This window comes from Melozone crissalis, unplaced genomic scaffold (genome assembly GCF_028551555.1).
Source record: "Melozone crissalis strain CALT ecotype California unplaced genomic scaffold, PUWL_Pcris_2 ptg000004l_1, whole genome shotgun sequence".
In the NCBI taxonomy this organism is placed as follows: domain Eukaryota; kingdom Metazoa; phylum Chordata; class Aves; order Passeriformes; family Passerellidae; genus Melozone; species Melozone crissalis.
This window is the reverse complement of record NW_026535782.1, coordinates 38,307,292-38,328,965: the sequence shown is the minus strand read 5'-3', so window position 1 is coordinate 38,328,965 and position 21,674 is coordinate 38,307,292. Positions and strand designations below refer to the sequence as shown.

General features: G+C 36.6%; 1 protein-coding gene across 2 annotated transcripts in view; it reads left to right on the top strand.

The window, feature by feature from the left end:
- The window catches only part of BLTP3B (bridge-like lipid transfer protein family member 3B), a 48,046-nt gene that overhangs the window by 21,435 nt on the left and 4,937 nt on the right, over nucleotides 1-21,674 (top strand). For both annotated transcript variants that reach the window (XM_054273826.1, XM_054273835.1), the window contains 13 exons: nucleotides 796-936; nucleotides 1,466-1,636; nucleotides 2,914-3,094; nucleotides 4,468-4,551; nucleotides 6,706-6,888; nucleotides 6,989-7,107; nucleotides 8,864-9,005; nucleotides 9,758-9,951; nucleotides 11,899-13,391; nucleotides 13,872-14,047; nucleotides 15,364-15,500; nucleotides 16,191-16,341; nucleotides 20,308-20,564. In XM_054273826.1, the coding sequence (XP_054129801.1) occupies nucleotides 796-936; nucleotides 1,466-1,636; nucleotides 2,914-3,094; nucleotides 4,468-4,551; nucleotides 6,706-6,888; nucleotides 6,989-7,107; nucleotides 8,864-9,005; nucleotides 9,758-9,951; nucleotides 11,899-13,391; nucleotides 13,872-14,047; nucleotides 15,364-15,500; nucleotides 16,191-16,341; nucleotides 20,308-20,564 (3,429 nt within the window). The remainder of the gene's footprint in view (nucleotides 1-795; nucleotides 937-1,465; nucleotides 1,637-2,913; nucleotides 3,095-4,467; nucleotides 4,552-6,705; nucleotides 6,889-6,988; nucleotides 7,108-8,863; nucleotides 9,006-9,757; nucleotides 9,952-11,898; nucleotides 13,392-13,871; nucleotides 14,048-15,363; nucleotides 15,501-16,190; nucleotides 16,342-20,307; nucleotides 20,565-21,674) is intronic.

Sequence of the window (21,674 nt, the reverse complement as noted above, 5' to 3'; positions counted from 1 at the left end):
CCATCAATCCAAACTGTCCAGATCCCTCTTCAGTGCCTTCTTATCCCCCAGCAGATCAACTCTCTCCCAGCTTAGTGTTATCTGTGAACTTACTGGGGGAACTTGATCCCATCATCCAAATCATGCAGGAAGGAGTTTTAGGTAAACTAGAATTACTGGTTTTCCCTACTGATAGCCTGTTCATTTGATGTTCTCCATGATGTTCCTGCTGGACAGTTGTTCATTTTTCCGTATTTGATTTTCAGTGTCCAGCTGTACTTGATGCTCTTGTGTCATCATTATTCTAACATTTGCTTGCTATGCCTTCTAGAAATCCATGTAGTGGATTCAGAGCTTGTGGGGTCTGCATGGCATGCTGTGTGCTCAATGTTTAACTTTCTCTTTTAATTGAAATAAAACACTCCAAAAAAAACTCACCTATCCTGTAGCTTTGCTTCATCCCCTGCCCTTTTCTTATTTAACATTTTTAAGCTAAACTAAACTATCATTTTTTTCCTCTCCCAAAAGCAACCTAGCATGCAATAGCTGTAACTTTTATTTTCTTCTGAATATTTTAAATGCTGCTTTTTACCTCAGCCTGCTTGGAAGTAGCTTAGCGTTTCTGTGACAAGCAGGGTGAGGGCTTCCTGACACCTTTAGGGGGAACAACAAGTGAGCTGTATTTGTTCTGAGTGTATGGCTCATGTGAGTTTTTGTGTACATATGTACAGATGTATACATACACATGCACAGGGCTAGGTGCAAGTAGCTGTCATATTGCATCAAGGTGTTTTTCTCTTTTTTTCTGTCTTAAAGGTCTTGACTTTTAAAGAAATCAACTGGCAGATGATCAGAATAGAAGCTGACGCAATCCAGAGTTCTAAGCATGAAATAATGAGTGCTCCAGTTCGACTGATTACTAACCAATCAAAAATTAGGGTCACGCTTAAAAGAAGGGTAAACTTGAAATGTTTGAAGTCTTATTTTATTTTTTAATGTATAACTCATGCTCTTAATGCATACATGTACATAGTAAAGATTTTAAATTTAGACCATATTGAATGTAGAATTCCCTGAACTAAATTTATAATAACGTGTAACTGGTAAGACTGTAGAGTTTACAAGAAATACTACAGACAGACTTTGAAAATGAAGACCTTATATAGGTCCCATTAATAAAATGGTTTGATCTGCAGAGCTTCGTTTATTGTTGATTATTTCATTGTTTTATCTCTCTAGAGTCTGGTAATATTTACACTGCTTACATCCAGAAAAATGTAGCAGTTTAATGTCTGATGCATGCCAAATACATGGAGTGAAGAATAAATATATTGTGTGTTAGGTACTCCTTAATTAGTAAGAGGAATAAGATTTAAAATAAAAAATGCTTGTTATTGCTTTTTGCATGAAGATTTTATTTACCCCACATATTTAATATGAGAAATATAAGTACTTAGTTCAACGTCTTTAAATTTTTATTTTACAGTTAAAAGACTGTAATGTTGTGGCATCCAAACTGGTTCTGATTCTGGATGATTTGCTGTGGGTTTTGACTGATTCCCAATTGAAAGCCATGGTGCAGTATGCCAAATCTCTTAGTGAAGCCATAGAGAAATCAGCAGAACAGAGGAAAAGCTTGGCTTCTGAAACAGCCCAGGTATGAGGATTAATTGTCTCACTGTATCATTATCAGGTGTTCTACAAAACAACACAGTGTGGTTAGTTGTGTTACTTTATTTTAGAGAATGTTCAGTTACTCATTTTCATTCAGCTGTATATCCTAAATTATATCAGGAATTAATAATTAATCATAGTTTAAAATAGTCTTTACTTTGCAAGATTTTGTGTATTGATGCTAACTGCAGAAAAAAAAAGTAGTTCTATTTCTTTACCCATGTACAGAGTGTTTAGACTTCTGTATTTACTTAACTCTTTATTGACTGTTTAGTAAATTTGTTCTCCAAGTATTTTATGGTTATGAATTTAAATAATTAAGACACACTAAAGTAAACTTAATGTGTGGGTAGATATGGTTACTATAATAATTTAACATGCTTGTCCAGTTTGTTCTCCTCGTACTGAAAAATTAGGTTTTATTTAGAGTTTACCTTCATGCAGCTCTTGTTGGAATATATAGTGAAAACCAATTCTACTTTAAATATATTTCTGCTGGCATATCTGTGCTGCTGATGCTGCATGTAAATCTTGGTGTTCATCAGCACACAGAGCAGGCTAGACCAACTGGGCTTTGAGTGTTGAGGGGAGGCACCTCTTCTTGTGTGTGGAGAAGCAGGACAAGTACACTTGTAGAAGATAAGTGCTATAAAATAAAACATGGTTGATTACTGAGTACAGTCAGTTGTAGAGGATCTCTTAGAGTAAAGCCAGTGGACTGTAACAGAGTTCAGTTCTTTTGCTGGCCCTGATGCCTTATGCTGTGATGTGAAGGTTTAGCAACAGCAATGTAATGGTTACCTGCTCTTGAGCAGGGAGGTTCTGGTTCTTCAGTGCCCTGTACTTGCATTTCACCTATTCTCTGACACTGGCACTGACTTATGTTTGACCCTGTCATGATGCAGCCTGAGGAACTGAATTAGCAGAATGGAGCCCACTGTTGGTTTCGTTCCCTGAACAGCTTGCAACAAAAGCTAGAAAAATACCAGTGCTGTGAGTGACAGGGGTGTAAGGAAGTGTGAGGAATGGGGAGAATGGGGTGTGCCCTGGCAGTGCAGTACAGTGCACACAGCCATTAGCTCAACTTAGCTTTACTCTCAAACATTAAACTTAAATCTCAGTAATGATCCAAGGGAGAGCACATGTCATGCAGATTTTTCCTTGTTTCAAATGCCTGTGTTGTGTAAGGAGACAGATACTTATGCTTGAAAGAAACAATAAACATCATAAATTGATGTGATTGACTAAATGTTTTTTCAGAGCTCTGCCCCTGCACCCAGCTCCCAGCAGGTGAAAGCGCACCAGACAACAGCAGCACCTGATCAAAACGATGCAATAGTAAAACTGTTTAATGATTTTGATGTTAAGGAAACTTCTTATCACTTAGTAATTTCCCACTTGGACCTACATATATGTGATGATATCCACTCTAAAGAAAAAGGTAATTTTTTTTTTAAATTTGCATGTCTATGAATCATAATCATCTTCAGGGGAGACATTTTGAGGAATATAGTAATGAGAAAAAAATAATAAGACAATAAAGTCAAGAGACTTTAGTTTAGAGGAATAGTTAGAATTGTCTCCAGTGTCTATGGATTCATGTAAAGCTATTTAGGTGGCTCTTTTAGGACAGCATATCATTAATAAATGTAATTATTTTAGAATAATTGCAAAACCTAGGAGTGTTAGTACTTCTGTGCTTTTTCTGTGTTCTAGGAACTTATTCTATCAGTCTGATTGTTATTGCTGGGTCTTGTATAAGTTAGCTGGGTTATGAAGAATACAGTGACAACATTTTTGTGGCTTGAAGGGGTCACTATACAATCTGTTTCTTTAATGCTCTTATAAATGCAAACTAATAAAAGAGTGTTATTCTTTGTGTTACTAATTTAGACAATTTGATATGGTCTGCAGCTCATGGAAAGAATGGAATGAGTGTCCTGTGACCTTAAAATTTTGTGTGTAAATCTTGTACTGACTCTTTTTAACAAAAGCCTATTGCATGTAGTCACATTTAGAATCAGAAAAAAAGGAGACAAGGGCAATTTTTCATGCCTTTCAAAAGTGATCATAGGGAGTGAGATATTACTGTATATCTAGTCACTGAAAATTTTATGGAAACGTACAAGGTCTACTATATTATTAGTCACTGAAAAATTTATGGAAACATACAAGGTCTGCTGAAGAAAAATACGAAAAACGTAGGGTTTAACAAAAATACATTTCCTTGGTTAGGAAAGACTTTCATAACAGCAGCACATGAGGTTCACTGGCTGGAGATGTATTTCCTTACATGCAGTGTATCTACTGTGGTTGGAATTTATCCCTCCTAGTGAGATCTTTTTATTGGTCCTTTATTTTTGGAGTTTAAATTCAACAGTGGAAAAAGTCAGAAGAGAAGATTCTCAGAAGACCCCTTCATTGCAATATTTGTCAAATAAAATTATATTACGTAGTATTCTTGAAAGTTAATGTTGACTTCAAAGACTGATTATAATCATATATTCAGCATAAAAAGTTTTGTTTCAGAAAAACTGCAGTAATGCGTTTTCAAGATGTTGTCTTTTTAGTAGCATTGAAAACAGCATGCAATTTGTAAGTAGTGACTGAGTACAGAATTCTACAAGCTCAAGCTGATCGTTAGAAACCATTGAAGACTATCTGAATGAAAATATTGAGGGAAGATAATGAGGTTGTAAGGAGAGACAGTAAGGGGAAGAAAGTAGGTGTTAGGTGTTTAAAGGATTACAGCAGCATGAGAACTAACACACTAAATGCAATGTCTGCAGGGCCAAGCATTGTTTTGTTTTGCAGACCCAAACAGACGTGTTACAGGAGGGGCCATGCAGCTTTCCTTCAGCTATTTAACAGTGGATTATTATCCATTTCACAAAGCAGGTATGAAAGCAAGCCTTTTATGAATTACCTGTGACTGTGATTGTCATGTCTGAAAGCTGAAAAAATTTGTGCATACACATATACAGCTTGGATAATCATGCTCAAACCATTTGAAAGGCATCTTTTTACTTCCTTCTGTATGCAAAAACAAACAACAAAAGCAACAATCTGGGAACCAGTTTAATTTCTGTGAATGAGCTGGTTTAGGCCAAATGCTTTTCACTGTTTTGTTTGGTCAACAAAACAGTGTTCACACATTTCTGACATAAAGAGAATTTTATGTTGACAGAGGAAGGCAGTACTGCATATTGAGAATTCAGTAATTGGATATTAGCAGGAATCAATCTGTTGATTTTTTTCATATATAGAATACTATCCTTTTATATGCATTTCCAATCAGTGTTTTGCTTTTTACATTATTTTGCTGAATAGGAACCTCAGTGTGTAGAGGCTCAATTGTGTAGCCTTTTGTTAAGCATTGTTATTAAAAAAATGTTAGCAATTTCCAAAGTGTTTCTTACAAAAAAAAAATATTTATGAGAAAAGTGTTTCTCATAAATTTCTAGTAGAAATCTAAAAATTTTAAAAGAGGCTACATCACAGAGCATGTGACAACAAAACAGGGTCTGATCATCTTTCTAATCAGATGGTCTGGAGCAGAAATCTAAATTCATGTTAGTCTGTCCTCTACTCCCAGCCTGTAAACACTCAGTTGGCTGGTGATCCATGCCAAGGCTGAGCTCCATCTGTTCCACTGGTCTTGTTCTACCTGCCCTCCTGTGCTCCCCAAAAGCCCATGTTCATCCCCTCAGCATTTCAGTTGTGTGTGCTGTCTCGCCACGTGTCTGTGACCCTAAAGAGATCGCAGCCGTGCGACGGCATACAGGAGTGTGGTGGTGGCTCTGCTCTCTCATGTTGCTGCATGTGTTAGTGTTCCTGTCCTTCAGAGAGGCAGATGCCCAAACTGGCTTCCCAGAAGGAGTGTTAGAGCTTTCCCTATGGTGTTGCTAACAAAGTCCTGGAGGTCCTTCAGAGTCTGCTTGCATGTGCTTGGAGTAACCGCATGCTGCTAGCCCTGTTTTGGAGAATCCCCTTGTCATGGGCTTCAGTCTAATTCATCTTTGTCCTTTTGTTCCCTTTCTGGTTTTTTCCCTGTTCCTTTATCTTCTTCCTTAGCTATAAAAATGATAATAACCAACAAAGATAACTGTGAAGAAGGGTGGGGAAAAATGTCATCTCTTGTTATAGGCACCAGCCTGAACGTTTATTTAATGCTGCAATATTTGCATTTAGACTTAAAATAATTTTTTTTCTAAAATAATTTTCCTATTTTAATAGCAATCATATTTGCTTATCCCCAGTGTAAGTATCCGAAAAGTCATTAAGTCCCAAATAAAGTAAATTTTCACATGGTAGTATTTAAAGAGCGATGTACCAACTGATAGAAGTTTTTTGTCATTGCATCCTTATTAGTAAACAGGTTAGTAGAATGTCTTTACAGGGACTACTTGAAGATACCACCATTTCTTTCAGAGGTTTGAGTGCTTGACCAACAGAAACATGTTGGAATTGAAAGCAGGGACAAAAGCATTTCCAGTGGGATTGATTTTAAGGCTGTGTGTGCTGCAGCACTTCTTGAACTTACCTTGTTGTTTGTGTGCCATAAAGGTGCTAGAGAACCAAGACAAAAAGAATACATTTCTGGAAAGGGACCAGGAACTTCTTAGGACACAATTCTGGCAGGAAAGATAAGCTTGGAAAAAGTGAGCATGAGAACATCGTTCTGTTACTTGCTCTCACTTTTTTTTTCAACTGAACATTTTTTTGCATGTTCTCACATATGACATTAATGTGTCGTAAGATTTCTCCGAACTGAAAATACTCAATGATGTTTTGAGTGTTAGTGGTGTTATAAGGCAGCTGGTAATGCTATATTCCGAGTGATTTCGTGAAGTGCTGAGACTTGGAATATGGAATGTATATGGAATATATAACTTCTGTTTTAACGTCTGGTATGACTGCTGTTGTTCTATAATTACAGCATGCAATGAGCTTATAGTTCGATGAATACTTGTGAAGTAGTGGAAACATGTTATCCTGTTAAAAGCAAAATTTCAAATGAGCTAATATTTTTCCCATTTCTCTTATTTGCAGGAGACAGCTGTGATCACTGGATGCATTACAGTGACACTACTAAAACCAGAAGTGGATGGGCCAAAGAATTATTAAATGAATTCAAAAGCAATGTTGAATTGCTTAAGCAGGCTGTGAAGGATCAGGTCATAGATTCTCCTCCTAAATCCCCACCTGCTGTATCTCCTCAGAACCTACAAACAGGTATTTTCTTTAAATTACTAATTCTCTACTTCCATGAAATATTAAAACTATGAAAAAAGACTGGTTTTTTCAATTATTCCATCACTATTCTTTCTTGCAGGCAAGGAACAGATGCCAAAAGGAACATCTAGGGCTTCCTCTGTATCTTCCCAACAACCAAAGGGCAAACTCATGTCTAGTCCTATTGTGGTTAGACTTGCAGACTTCAATATATATCAGGTACATTTCTTTAAGCTAGTAAAACTGGGGTAACTCCACCCTTACTGTTATGTAATTGTGTTTTTTAAGGGACATTATGAAGCCCATTGAAATTAATGAGACTTTCCATTCATTATTGGGGTAGACCTTTTTGAACCTGCTTCTGCTTTGTTAAAATTGTGGTCCTATCACAAATAAATGTTGGATCTAAGTTCTATTGTCCTCCAAATTAGGAATTTGGAATTCAAATTTAATCTTTTCATTGTACTATCTTATGTGCCTAATATCTTAATATGTGGGTTTGTATATTATGCTTTTCTTATTGTTGTATTTTTCAAAGTACATTAAAAACTGTTAAGAGGTTTTATTAGTTTTTTAAAATCTTTTTCCAGCCACTCCCTTTGTAGTCATATTTTGAGCAGTCACTTTTACCATTTCCATCCCCTTTGTTAGAATGAGTAGTTTTAGTTGCTGGTTGTGGTCCAGATTGACTATTCTGAGGCAAGTGAAATAGAGCAGGTGTGTCTCCATTAGGCAGAATTGTAGTGATATGTGAGGATCTACTCTTAAATTTCAGGTCCTAACAAAAATGTTTAGTGTGGGTCCTTTGTCACTGTGATTTCTGCTTGCTCTTTTTCCAATTTCCAACACTTTGCTGCCATATGACTACTGGTGTTGTGGGAGATTGCAGATTGCTGCTGGGAGCCTTATCTGGATCTGAAGTGGTTTTATTTTATTGTTTTGTACTGTTCATATTTCCATTTGCCTTCTGCTCTTGTCTCCTCCTCTCTACACAAACACATTTAATTTTTTAAATTGGCATTATTTCTATGCAATTTCCTAAAAGCTATTTTTCTAAATACATCATTTTACTCGAATTTTTGTGTCTGTTAATGCAGTTATGTTTGCCTCTTGAAAACAGCTACATAAAGTGAAGCAGGCTTATAAAGGTCATGTATTTATTGTTTCCAGAGAAATTCTAGTAGACATCATCATATATTCAATATTAATACACTGGGTAATTTCAAACTAGCAGTTTGACCTACTAATTGTTGAATGGAAAAGCTTAGTTTTGGCAACATACTTTTTAAACTAGGATGCATTCAATGAAATTTAAGGTCAAATATATATCAAATGTTGGTTTCTTATTTGTTTGATAATTTACATTGTAAGGAAAGAGAAATGAACATTACTGTTCCATAGCATCTTGATTCTCCTGTGAAGCAGACCTTCAGGCATATCCAAGCATACAGAGCTCTGCCAGGTGCATGCTGAACACCTTGCTTCATACACAGTTTGAGAGTCAGCCTGTGTACTGGAATTTGTTCTTATGACAAAACAAGAACTACCTAATGTGTGTAATAAACTTACCTAGCTTATCTATCCCTAGACCAGACTGTATGGAAATACTCCATCCAAGCATAAATGCTTAAACAGGAGCTGTAGTATTTGCAATTAAAAATCAGATCATTCTAGGCTTCTGCTGGACACCTTTGAAAGTGACCTGCTCCCTTTTGTCTTGAATGAAGGAAGGGGATCTGGTACCTTTAAAACAATTTTCTTGTGAAACTCTTCTATGTGAGTCATTTCTGCTTCAAGGCAGTTAACTGTTTGTCACTGTTCATCAGCACTTTGTGCTTTCTGTTATGTTGTTTGGGGGCCTACACCCAAGAGCAGTGGAATGTTACCTTACTAGGGACAGTACCATGCAACTACAAATGCTTAACCATTCATAAAAGTGGAATGTGTTAATGAAATCATCTTTTATAATTTACAGGTTTCAACAGCAGACCAGTGTCGTTCTTCCCCTAAAGCTCTGATTTCTTGCAATAAAAAGTCACTTTATCTTCCACCAGAAATGCCAGCTATTCATATTGAATTCACTGAATATTACTACCCAGATGGAAAGGACTTTCCTAGTAAGACTTTTTTAATGTTTTTGGTTTTGATTGTTGTTGTTGTTGTCCTGACGCATAAATTTTGTGTGTTACTTTCACCTTTGTGAAGCTTAAAGCTTGGAAATAGGTAATGGCTTTCTAAAATGGATAGAGCACAAGACTGCTCCGTTTCCACAATGCTTGCTCCTGCAAACTTCTATTAATATTGGTTTATATAAACATGCTTGTTCAGTCTGAAAACACTTGCAGCATTTTTACTGGCACATGAATTATTCATTCTCCAGCATCCACATATTGTTCCTGCAATTTCACTATCTGACTACATAAAAGAACTCAAACTATTGCAACAATACCTAAAATGCACTGAAGAGCTGCTGGAGCTATTGTAGGAATGTGTTCTGTGGCTGGCCTTGTTTTATATACAGAAATGTTAGTGGATTTCTTGGGGATGGAAGCTGAGGACAGGAGATTTCCATGGTCTTCCCTTTCTTCTGTAATGAGAATATTCTCCCCATTTCTTCAGACTTAATTCTGTTCTTAGTTTTTATACACTCAAAAATTCAGTTACTTTCTTGGAGTGAAAGAAAGAAGCATCACTTCAGGTATGCCCTAACAATTCTTCCTTGAGACTAAAGGACTGGGTTTCTGTTCTTTCTCTGATGAAAAGTACTGGTGAAATTGTAAGTTTGCAATCATTTAAAAACCAAAGAAAACCCAACCCATAAACATTTTTGTTATTCTCATGGTTTCTTTTTTTTTTTTTTCTCCTTTAGTTCCATGTCCAAATTTGTATGGCCAGCTGAATGCTTTGCAGTTCACTCTGGATCAGAGAAGTATTCTTTGGCTAAACCAGTTTGTGCTGGATTTGAAACAGAGTCTTATTCAGTTCATGGCCATGTACAAGTTAAATGACAATTCAAAATCAGATGAACATGTTGATGTGAGAGTGGATGGACTAATGTTAAAGGTATGCTGTCACTGAGTAGGGGTTTTGTGGTTCCTTGGAAGACTAATTCTTTTGTTATTCTCTTACAAATACCTAAATGAATGAAAAAATGCTTCTCTAAAAAACTCTGCAGAATATGATTTTTTGAAGGCAGACATCTTGTTTCCTGTACTCCTTCATCTGTGTCCCGGTATTTTGGTTTGGGTATTTTGGTTTTGTATTGAAGATCTGAGTGGGAATACTAACAAATTATTTCCCTGTGGTCAGCGAACTTGGCATAGCAGAGCTAAAAAGAAATTGAGCACTAAAGTAAAAAAATGAGTGAAAAATTAATATTTGTACTCTATATTTATGCAAGGGTCCTGCCTTGTTCCTCTGGCTGTATTATATCAAAGCTATTTTATCTTGTCGGTGAATGCTCTAGAGTAAAGAAAGCAGTTCATCTGAAGGTCTATTTCCTTCTCCAAAACCCATTCTCACCATTTTCTGTTTCATGCTGGCTGTTAGTGTAGTTCAGGTACATGAGTTCTCTGTATGCTTGTTGCAGAGGAGTGATGCTTGTTAATGTAGCTGAACATCAAATTTTTGCTTGCCTTGTCTTCTGCTTCTTTGTAAAAAAAAGGATTATGGAGCAGATAAATTTCCCACCCAAACCCTGTTTGCATTGGGCATTTCATTGTATGGTTTCCAAGGTTCAGAGGTGAACAAAATGAGTCTTTTCAGTGGAGCACACAGGAGAGGTTTCAAGGGCTCTAAAAAGTCAGCAAATGGAGAGATGGTTATTTTTCTAACCTGTTGCTACATTCTTAATGGAACTTTACAAGAACATGGTTTGTACTGAATAGAAACAGTTATTAAGAGTGAATGACTGGAATTTGCAAATATAGATTAATCTGCTATTGAATCATTATATGGGAATAGCCTACTAAACTATGAGAGGATAAAAGTATTCTAACATCTCTCAAATCTTGATTTGAATTAATTATGTCACCCTGTATTAACAGCATTATTTTTATTCAAGCAAATGATGAATTGGTGAATGGTTAATTATTTTATTTAGGTTTTTTTTTCCTGAGTCCTTGTGTTTAAATGAAGAAGCTTCATTACCCCCATCTTTGTGTCTTTAGGGATGATTTTTTTACTCCTCCTTTCTAGATTCAGAATGGAGATATTGTGATAGAAAGCAGTGTCACTGATATTAGCCAAACTATATTAATTATTAACATATTAACAATTTAAGATTCAGGATTTGGCATAAAATAAGTCTATTTTAAAATATGTACTAAAAATATGCAAGTTAATTACAGTGTGCTGAGCTATTTGTGTTCTTTAGGAGTTGAAATACATTATTATTTTCCTGATGAAACAAATATGTTATGATCATCAGATAATTGTCAAAAATACCTGATCTAAATTCTGCAATATTAAGAATATTAGCTGCAGTGGCATATCTAACCGATTGCTTGTATCTTAACAAAGAAATAAAACACTGTAGTACTCGATATGGTGAAAAACCCTATCTTACATGCCAGATTGAACTCCAAATTATAATTCTCTGTTTTTCAAAGCTGTAAATTTTGGAAACACTTTAAGAAATGTTCTACCAAGTTGCTTGAGTTGAGGAAATGAGCCACTTCAGCCTAATATAGCTGAACTAAATTTAAGACCTTCAGATAAGAAAAGCCTGAGATGCTTATGTTTCTGTGCAAATATTGATGAAAAGCCTGAGACCCTTCTGTTTTGTACAAATATTGATGCCAAAGCATCCTTCTTAAAAATGAGAGAGAACATAAATCTTAGTCTGTGAGCCCAACTTATCCCTGTTCTGTTTCACTGTACTTGATTTCTCATAAAACTGTAATTACATTCCTTTGTATCAGCTGTCATGGCTATTATTTTGTTTCTTTCATTGTATACCTTCTTAATCTACATAGTTTTAACTAGAAAAAATTTATTTCTCCCTTGCAGATCATCATCCCATTTGAAAACAAACCTGAAATTCATAAAGATCAACCTCGTGCACTTTCCATTCAAAGTTCAGAGATGATTGCTACAAATACCAGATGCTCCCCAAACTGCAGACACTCTGATCTAGAAGCTTTGTTTCAGAACTTCAAGGACTCAGAATTTTTCAGTAGAAATTTCACCACTTTTCCTAAGTCCCCTAAAAATTTTAATCTTTTACATCCAATCTTCCAGAGACATGCTCATGAACAAGATACCAAAATGCATGATGTTTATAAGGGTTATATCATTCCAGAATTGAATAAATATGCATTAAAGACATCTGCAGCTACTGATGTTTGGGCCATGCATTTTTCCCAGTTTTGGATAGATTACGAAGGAACGAAAAGTGGGAAAGGCCGGCCAGTAAGCTTTGTGGACTCTTTCCCACTTTCACTTTGGATTTGTCAGCCAATACGATTTGCAAAGTCACAAAAAGAGCTTGTATCCCGTAATCAGACAGCCTTGAACATTCCAAAAAGTGAATCTAGTGATCTCTCTAACAGATTGCAACGTAAGAAACTTCTAAAGGAGTATTACAGCAGTGAGACAGAGCCTTCGACCAATGGCATTCAAATGTCTGAGACCTCAGGAGTGCTTTCTGAAAGCTCTTCCTCTGATGCAGATGTACATGTTCTTGTCCATGTTCAAAAACATGTAAGCGTGCAGATAAATCACTACCAGTATCTTTTTTTGCTGTTTCTCCATGAATCTCTTGTATTGCTCCTGGAAAACTTAAGGAAGGACGTAGAGGCAGTGACAGGAAAACCTGCAAAGCAAACAGATGTCTGCATTGGGATTCTACTGAAAACTGCAGAAGTAGCCTTACTGCTCCATCCAGTGACTCAGGGAAACCCTTGTAAATCTCCTGTTGAGGAAGAAGGAAGTACCATGGCATCAGAACTCTCCCCTGTGGGAAATGGGGAAACTCTTACTTCAGAGAGTAAATTAGTTGGTGGCAAGATGGTGGAAGCCAGTATTACTAATTTTAGTTATGTAAATGACTGCAAGCCTCTGAATGCTGAAGTTACTAAAGGAATTTTAATAGATCCTGTTTTGTTTAAATCAGACAGTAATACGGATTTTCAGAAAGCAATGTCATTTTCCGATGATGCATCAGATAAAGGTTTGGGAGATACGAGTGAAGGAGGAAGCAGTGGACTTTTTAGTAGAAGTGATTCTGAAGAGGTCTGTGGACCTCTAAGTGAGAAGAGTAGTTTGAATCCTAGGGATTCGGTGTCCATTCTAAATAAGAGAGAAGATTCTACTGAATTTTTCATTGATAAAGAGGATGACAGAAACATATTCTCAAGTAAGTTAAATGAACAGGAGGGCACAACTGAAGGCTGTCCTGACCAAGTCGCTGACTTGGAAACAGAAACTGCCTTAGAATCTGAAGAGCTTGAAATCAACAAAGTGGCTTCAGTTAAAATGTTTGCATCCCAGTCTTCTTCAAGGTATAGAAAATTAATACTAAAATAGTTTTCCTACTCTTTGAAAAGATTTAGAAATCTTGTTGGCCGCAGACTTCCAGTACTTTCAGCAGTCAGGAAGGGAACATCTTAAGAATTAGTCTCGATGGTCCTTCCAACTCAGGCTGTTCTGTGATTCTGTGTTCTAGTAGATGAAAATTTTTAAAGCATGTAAAAAGTTATGCAGTATCCAGCATTCAGCGGAAGTTAAAATTAGTGTTAATTAATTGATTTAAACTATTTACTTTTAGTTTAAGTGTCAGGAAATATGTATTGAGAGAAGTATTGACATAAATACCTACATGAATATGTGTTGTTTCTACATTTACCTTGTCTTGTCAAAGGATTATTGAATAATCAGACTTTTTCATTTATATCTTGCTTGGTTTAGAGGAATTTTTAATGTAACTTCTATGTATTATTTAATATAAATAATATTTTCCTCATATCTTTATATTTTAAAAGTGCTAAGCCCAAGGAACGCTGCTCGTCCAACCTCCCTGCATTCTCTGTTTCTTACAAAAATATGAAGAGAAGTCCATCACAAGTCTCTCTGGACACTATCTCTATTGATAGTATGATGCTAGAGGATCATTTGATAGAGAGTGATGGAAGTGATAGTCAAAGCTTTCTGGAGAAAGGTAAGCAGGTTTCACAAAATATTTTTAAGCAATACATGAAAAACTTATTTGTTATTCAAGTCATGCTCAAAAGGATTCTAGTCCAGCAAATCCTGGATACTTTACAAGACTATTTCTGTTACCTTCACCAGTAATATCAAGTGTATTCACCACATATAATTTCAGGGGAAAGCAATAACGTGCGCTACTTAAGCAGCACTATTTAATCTTAACACTGCTTAATTTTCCTCTCTTAAGGAAGATAAGAGCATTGAAGTGCTGTGTTGCAAATATGAATTAGGCAGAACTGGTTCCTTGCTATGCTTGAAAGCAACTGCTTTGGCTGCAATACTTACAGGTTGGAGCCTGAATCAGTGTTACACTTGAAGTGGTAAAGAAGCTTTCATTTTAGAAGTGGATAAAAAAGAAACGAATTTTCACTAATGCTCTCTGTGCTAATTACCAGTTAGATAGGTTTGGTAGTCTCCCTGCAGTTCATCCCTCAAGGAGTATTTCCCAAGTATTGACTGTCTAATAGCAGGTATTTGTCCAATTCTTGCTCATCTGTGTATATACTGATGAAATAATTTTCCCATGTCAGGAAATAGAGTAAGAATACCTTATTGATACCTCTTTTCTGATAATTCTAATTAGCATAAGATTGGTTTTTTTTCTGTAGGATTTCTCTTCAGTCTAGAGCAGTAATGAGAAGACTGCTTCACTTGCAAGCCTGTTATATATTTGAATTGTAGGAGTATTCCTGCATGTGCTTATGTGGGAGTATGCCATGAAATACACTTTCCATTTTAAATAACCTTTATATGTCTTTTTAGCTTGTTAAACAATATTTAACTGCAGGTTAAGTATCTATGCTTTCCAGTTGTCAAGGAAACACTATCATGATTATGATTGCTCTAATAAAAAGATATGTAGCTTATTTCTCTAAACATACAAGCATCTGCTCTAAAGGCACTGTGCGGTATTTTAGATGCACAACTTGAATTTTTTTTCTGGCTGCATCACATTTATATTATTTGATTTGGAAGAATAAAAAAATGCCTTCACAGGTTTTTTTAACAATGCATGTGGAGTGCTGTATTGGTTTTGTCACTATATCCTGCTTTACTTTTGATTAGCATCTAGAACGTGGAACTCTCTATAAGAGGAATGGATTTGGCACTTCAGTTATAAATATTTGTTTAATAAGCCACTCAACTTGTATTAAAAAATGAGTTAATGTGTGCATTCAGTAACAGTCACTGACTTTATTCTTAATGGGGAAGTGATTAAGATTATGCTGTGCTAAATTCACATTTTTTCTGATGTGTGTTTGGAAGGTATTACAGCCACAAACTATCAAAGTCCATCAGGAAATGTCCATGAAGGAGGCACAGTGATGGAAAATTGTGATGGGTCATCTCCAGATGCCATGAGTGCTGCTTCAGAAAATGCCCATGAGACTAGTGAAGAAATGGTAATGTTATTGAATTCCATTAGAACACATGATTCTGTAAATTAAACCTTAAAGCACGACTAAAATGTCTCCTTTTAGAGGTGATTTTTTGAGCCATTAGAAAAATGAACCCAAAATACTAGTAATGATGATGGATATACATCTTCTGATACCAAAGCTGACTTAAAACTGGCTTCTGCTTATTTTTTAAAAATACTGCAACCCTGTAAATAGAGAAAAAGGGCCGACTACTATGCAGATAGCCAAAGTTTAGTAGCCTATCCTAGCTTTTTAACCTGGTTTGATTCAGCACTGCAAGTGCTTGGTTGTGCTTATGATATGCATAAAGTTGAATGCAGTTGTAGGTAATGTCAGATACCTGATATTTCAGGTAACACATAGGTCATGTGCTTCTCTTGTCAGTAAGGAAACTGTATCTCACTTCCATGGCTTCTCTAGCCAATTCTGAATTGGCATCAGTACAAGTGTCTGTCTTTGGACAGGCTGTTGAGCAATCTACTATAAGCCAATGTGTACAAAAAGAAAAGGATAAGAAAATGAGAACTTTTTGCTTCTCTGTGAGCAAGAGCTTTCAATACAAAGGGCTGTTTTCCTTTTGTGATGGAAAAGGTTTAGACATACCTTACAAACAATAATCACTGTAAAATAATTTTATAATCTTATATTGTTTTATCTGGATTTTGTTGACAGATGTCTGTTGTGGTTTTTCAAGTATTTGGTATTAATGGTGAAATTGACATCAGAGGAGAAGACACAGAAATATGCTTACAGGTCAACCAAGTGATACCAAACCAACTAGGAAATATTGGTGTTCGACAATATCTGTGCAACAGAACTGTTGGTAAGAGCTAACAATTCAGCATGTTGAAATTGGAACTGGAAACATTTGTTCCAAGTAAATAAAAATGAAAACACAGTTTTATGTTAGCCTAGCATCCCTTTTATGCTAGTTTAGAACTCTGATTTCTTTCTTCATTGCCATACATTAAAAAGGAAGAATAAATAAATGGAATTGTGTATGATCATGTGGGTAAAAAGGTGCATTGCATTGAATTCTGGTCATTAGTTTGCTTTTTTTAAAAATAAAGTAAGCTGCATTATGAGCTGGTTTTGGCTGGGGTAGAATTAATTGTCTTCCTAGTGACTGGTATGGGGCTATGTTCTTGGATTTTGGTTTTTGTATTAAACTGTCTTTGTCTTAAGCCACAAGTTTTCTGGCTTTTACCCTTCCAGTTTTCTCCCCAATCCCACTGGTGGGGGGTGAATGAGAGGCTATGTGGGGCCTGGCTGCTGGGGGTGTTACCATGACAAATTGCATTGTGTTACTGCTTCCTGAAGATGGAACTCCTTGTGACTGCAATAGTACTTTGCTTTATGTACCTTCCTTTGAAGGAATGTTTCTTTTTTTTCAAGATCAGTTTCTCTAGATTAAATGACACACACTGTTTAAACAGGCTTATAATATGTGGTTTAAGAAAGTTTTAAACATGTCCTCTGTCAGGAAATACAAGCTTTAAAGATAGATAACTTTTTAGTTTGGTTTGGGTTGGGTTTTTTTGTTTGTTTTGGTTTTTTGGGGGTTTTGTTGGTCGGTTGTCTTTGGTTTTTTTAAGCTTAATACAAATAGTGTAGTTTCATGCCGAGTATTTGCACAGCTAGATCAACTGGTGTCTTTCAGAGACATATACGTACTCAATATATGTACTTATATATTGTACTCACACCCAAGAATATGAGTACAATATGAGTACTTTGCCAGAAGAACCGAGTTCTCGTGGATGATTTGTTTTCCTTTTCATGATGTATTGGTATGGCAGCTCATGTCACAGTCTGCTTTGCTCCCCTCTGCCAGCCTTCTACATGGATTGCTGGATGTAAGCTCTGTTGCACTGTAGGGTTTTTGGGGCAGGTCCCTGACGCACCAGCTTCCGTTGAGTTCCTTTCTGAGGAAATAGCTGTAGCAGCTGTTGGCTGCCATTTTCTTATTCCAACCTTCTATCAGCATGGCTTTTGTTCAGCAGGTGCTTCAGCTTTGGAGGTGGGACAACCTCTGATCCCCTAGCCAAAGAACATTTTCTGGTAAGCTGAGCCACTGCCAGCAGCTGCTGCCTGAGCAGCTGTTGCATGATGTTGTAGTCAACATCTGAAGGCTAGGAGAACATCCAGCAGGGAGCACTCATGGCTGACCTTCAGTTCACACAGGCAAATTGACTTCTGGTTATCTGCCATATCCTCTGTAAAAGCTGGAGGGAGTAAATAATATGAACATACCACCTTCCTGCTCTTCTTTGTATCTTCAACTGGAGCCTCTGATAGTGATAATGCTTCTCAGCTGATAATGAGAGGCTTGTGCACTGTCTAATTATTTTATGGGTAGAAAGGATATAACGTGATTGGAATCTCCAAATACTTCTACTTTGTATCTCTTCCTTTCTCTTTCTGGCAGGTACCTGAATGGATGAGCCAACAACACTTTTTTTGGTTTTTTATGCATTTTTAATGCATTTTTATGCACTCCTATTCTGTAATGTACATATTCTCTCGACTGATCTTTTCTCTTCACTGTGATTTCTGTACTGTCAGGAATCTTCTGCTCCTGCTCCCTGTGTCCCATATTCATTTCTATTAGAACTAAAAGAGAAAAAGTTTGGAAAAAGCTTGAGAATCAGCTCAAAAGAGACTGTTTAAAAGAGTTAATAGTAACAAAATACAGCTAAAAGAACAGGTGAGCAAATGTGTACGATAATATCCCAATAAAAGCAACCTCCCTCTTCAAGACCTTTAATAAAACTTTCTCAAGTGCTGCATTAACAATTGAAACCAGTAATCTGAGGAACCATGCAATGCAGTGAATACTCAACTTATAATTACAGTCTCCAAGATACTCTGGATGAAAATAACCATTTAAAATGTACTATTCTGTTAATGCAGTAGATGTAAAAAGGGAATAATGTGGCTAAAAGCTGGACTAAGTTGAAGGCTACATGGCAGCTGTGCAATTCCCTGCAGGGCTGGATGCAGGACTGCTACTTTATCTGATCTTGCCTGGCAGCAAAACTAAAAGAAGGAGGGATGGAGTATGGCAGAATTATTGTGGGAGGGCTGTGCTTTTACTGAGATCTAATCATGCTGAACCTGCTTCTTAGAAGGCAACAGCAGTTCACAGCAGCTTCCAGATTTTTTTAAAGCATTTACTCCATCTTCCCTTGACTCTGCCCCTTTCAGGTATCTGCAAGATAACTAAAATTGACTCAAGGCTGAGACTAAATGTGTGTTCTTTTCCTCTGCTCTTTTTCTGTACTTTGGATCCTTCCAGCAGTGATGCAGGCACTCTTCAGGTGCAGAAATACTTAGGGCACCTACTGCTTATTTCTTTATCTGTATGTGTGGGAAGTATATGGATCCTTGAGGTGAAACAAAGTTTCCTGAACCAGTTGCAGAGATTCATTGAACAGTGTGGTCATTGTTCTTCTTCTGGAGAGTGTCTCTTTCTCCTGGGCTGCTGGTAGTTTATTCACTTTTGTCTGGACTGAACCTAAAAAGATAGTTGATACTTGTAGTATGGTTTTGGTTGGTTGCTTGGTTTTTGGAGTGGGTTTTTGTGGAGAAAGGGAATATGAGATTTAGCACTTCTCAAACATTGGAAAGATGGAAGGATGGAGTCGTGGCTGTCAGTGTTGTGGAAACTCCTATTCACAGAGGTAACAAAGGGAGCAGCAGAGGCTGAAGGTTCTCATGTTCATCTTGTCATTGGTCTTTGTCGGCCCAGATTGACAGTGTGTCCATCTACACCGACTCTAGTGCCAGTAGATAAGTGCACAAGTCCTGACTCTGCTGCTGTGCTAGGTCATCCATGAACCTGCACACTGTACAGGAAGAGGAACCCAATTAATGTACAAATAGAAAAGCAAATCAATTACCTTGTCAGACTGCGGTAGCTCTAGGCAGTGTCTGTTGCATGATGAATTGACATAATGCAGTTGATTTTTCTTGAGTTTCTTGAGGTAGCTTTCACCTTTTAATGCATTTTTTCTGTTACTGTGATTGTGCTTCTTGTCATAGAGATAATTTCTGTAGGCCAGCCATCATAGTGATGACATGACTTGAGAATCCCATGGGGAACTACTTTATACAAAAAATGGTTACTGCTCACTGCCCACCTCCTGCAATCTGGTTACCTTAAATTTTAATTTTAGTTTTACTTTAGTTTAGTTTATTATGGTTTTCAGAACTTTTTATGTTGAATTTTGTAATTGCCCTTACTGATTAAAGATACTGACATTAGCAGGAAAGTGACAGAGTTTTTTAACATTCAAGTCTATTGCCGCTCAAGTAATGCATATGTGGTCATACTCTCTATCTTACTGCATTCATGGTTCCTAAGTTAGGAAGTTCAGCCTTTCCAAGAAAATACCTGCTCTCCCGAGAGAGTGAAGTGACTTTAATGATTTTATGAATTGAAATTTAATGACTTAGTGGAAAAGTATGCAAAACAATTGGTTATCCATCGTCAAGGCACCAAGGAAAGAATTTTATTTTTGTGGATGGTGATACTTCTGCATTGTCTTTTCTCTTGTCACAGTGAGGTAATAGCCTTTATATGTGCTCTTTATTTTTGTACTTTAAAGTGCTATACTTAGAAATTTGCTCTGAAGTTCTGTATTTGCAACACTGCTTTTAATGAATAATAACTCTATGATACTTCTTGGGAAATCAGTTAGACAATAGAGGTGGAAATAATTGCATCGTAATTGATTTTCTGTACAATGCAAAATTTTAATGCAAATTTGTTTTCTTTTTGCAACAGGTTCTGACTGTAAATCTGTGGCTGGACCTGTTAATTCATCACCTGAGATTAGTCTGAGATGGGAAAGCGGGCCTAGTGCTGTTGTACATTCCCTGCTAGCTGTAAAAAATGGGTTTCTTCAGTGTCATGTGGAGAACTTCAGTGCTGAATTTCTAACATCTTCTCTCACAAACATTCAGCATTTTCTAGAAGATGAAACTGTCGCAGAAGTGATGCCTATGAAGATAAAAGTTTCTAATGCAAGGATTAATTTAAAAGTATGTTAACAATGAGATACTTGGCTGCTCCAAAAAAAATTGTGTTTTTGTTTCTTTGATGATAAACTACTAATCTGGATACAGTTAACTTCAAAGAAACTGCTATCATACTCTGAAAGGTCTTTAGATAATGCTAAAACAATTTTAAAATCCATAGATTTGGTTAGCTCTGTGGTATGCCTGGAGGGGAATTTTCTGCATGAACAAGCTATTTGTATGAATTAACATTTTATACTTTTTCCCCCCTCTCCCAAATCTTTCTTGTAGAGTGACAGTGTCTGGGAATTTTATATGTAAGGTTCTAGAGGCACAATGTGGGTTTTTCTGGTTGGGTTTTTTGCTTAGCAAAGGATATATTTTCTAATTACAAACCATGGATTTTAAAGGTTATTTCTCTTTCCTAGTTGGAGGGTAGCTCTTGCAATGAAAGTTCTGTACAAAATAAGGAGAAGGGTTATAGAATTACAGTACAAACCACTTGAACACAACCCAAATTTCATGTTCTTCTAGAAACAGATACTGAACAGTGCAAGCATTTTCAGCACCATATCTTAAAATAGTAACATTAAGAGGACACTTCTGTTCAAGTCTCTTAGGGGACTTTCTTTCAGACATTTAAATAAGAGGGTGAGTTCTGTGCTGCACAGCCACTGAATATAAAGATAAGGACACTTTTTTGAGGGGTGTAGAACAACAGAAAAACAAATGAAGAATTATTACATTGCTTTGGACAGTAATAATCACCCATACAAACTTTGAACAAGGGGAGGATTGGAAGAGCAGCTCCAGTTCTACATCTGGGGCTAAGGTCTTGATTCTGCCAAGATCATTATTGACTGGAAAGGCAGTTGTCTTGTGTTCTACTCAAAATGCATCAGTATTCCTTCCCTCAGTGATACAGCCCTTCCATCCCCTGAGGATCTTTGGGCACTCTTAGAGTTGTTCCTCCTCTACAGGATTAGCATAAGCATTTTCTGTAAGAGCTGTGAATCTGTTCCTCAGATTTCAGTGGATCACAAACATGAATGCCTAAATGCAAATAGCAAAACCTTTACACATAGTCACTTGCATTTAAAACCAGGATTGTTCTGGTTTATTGACAAGAAGGCT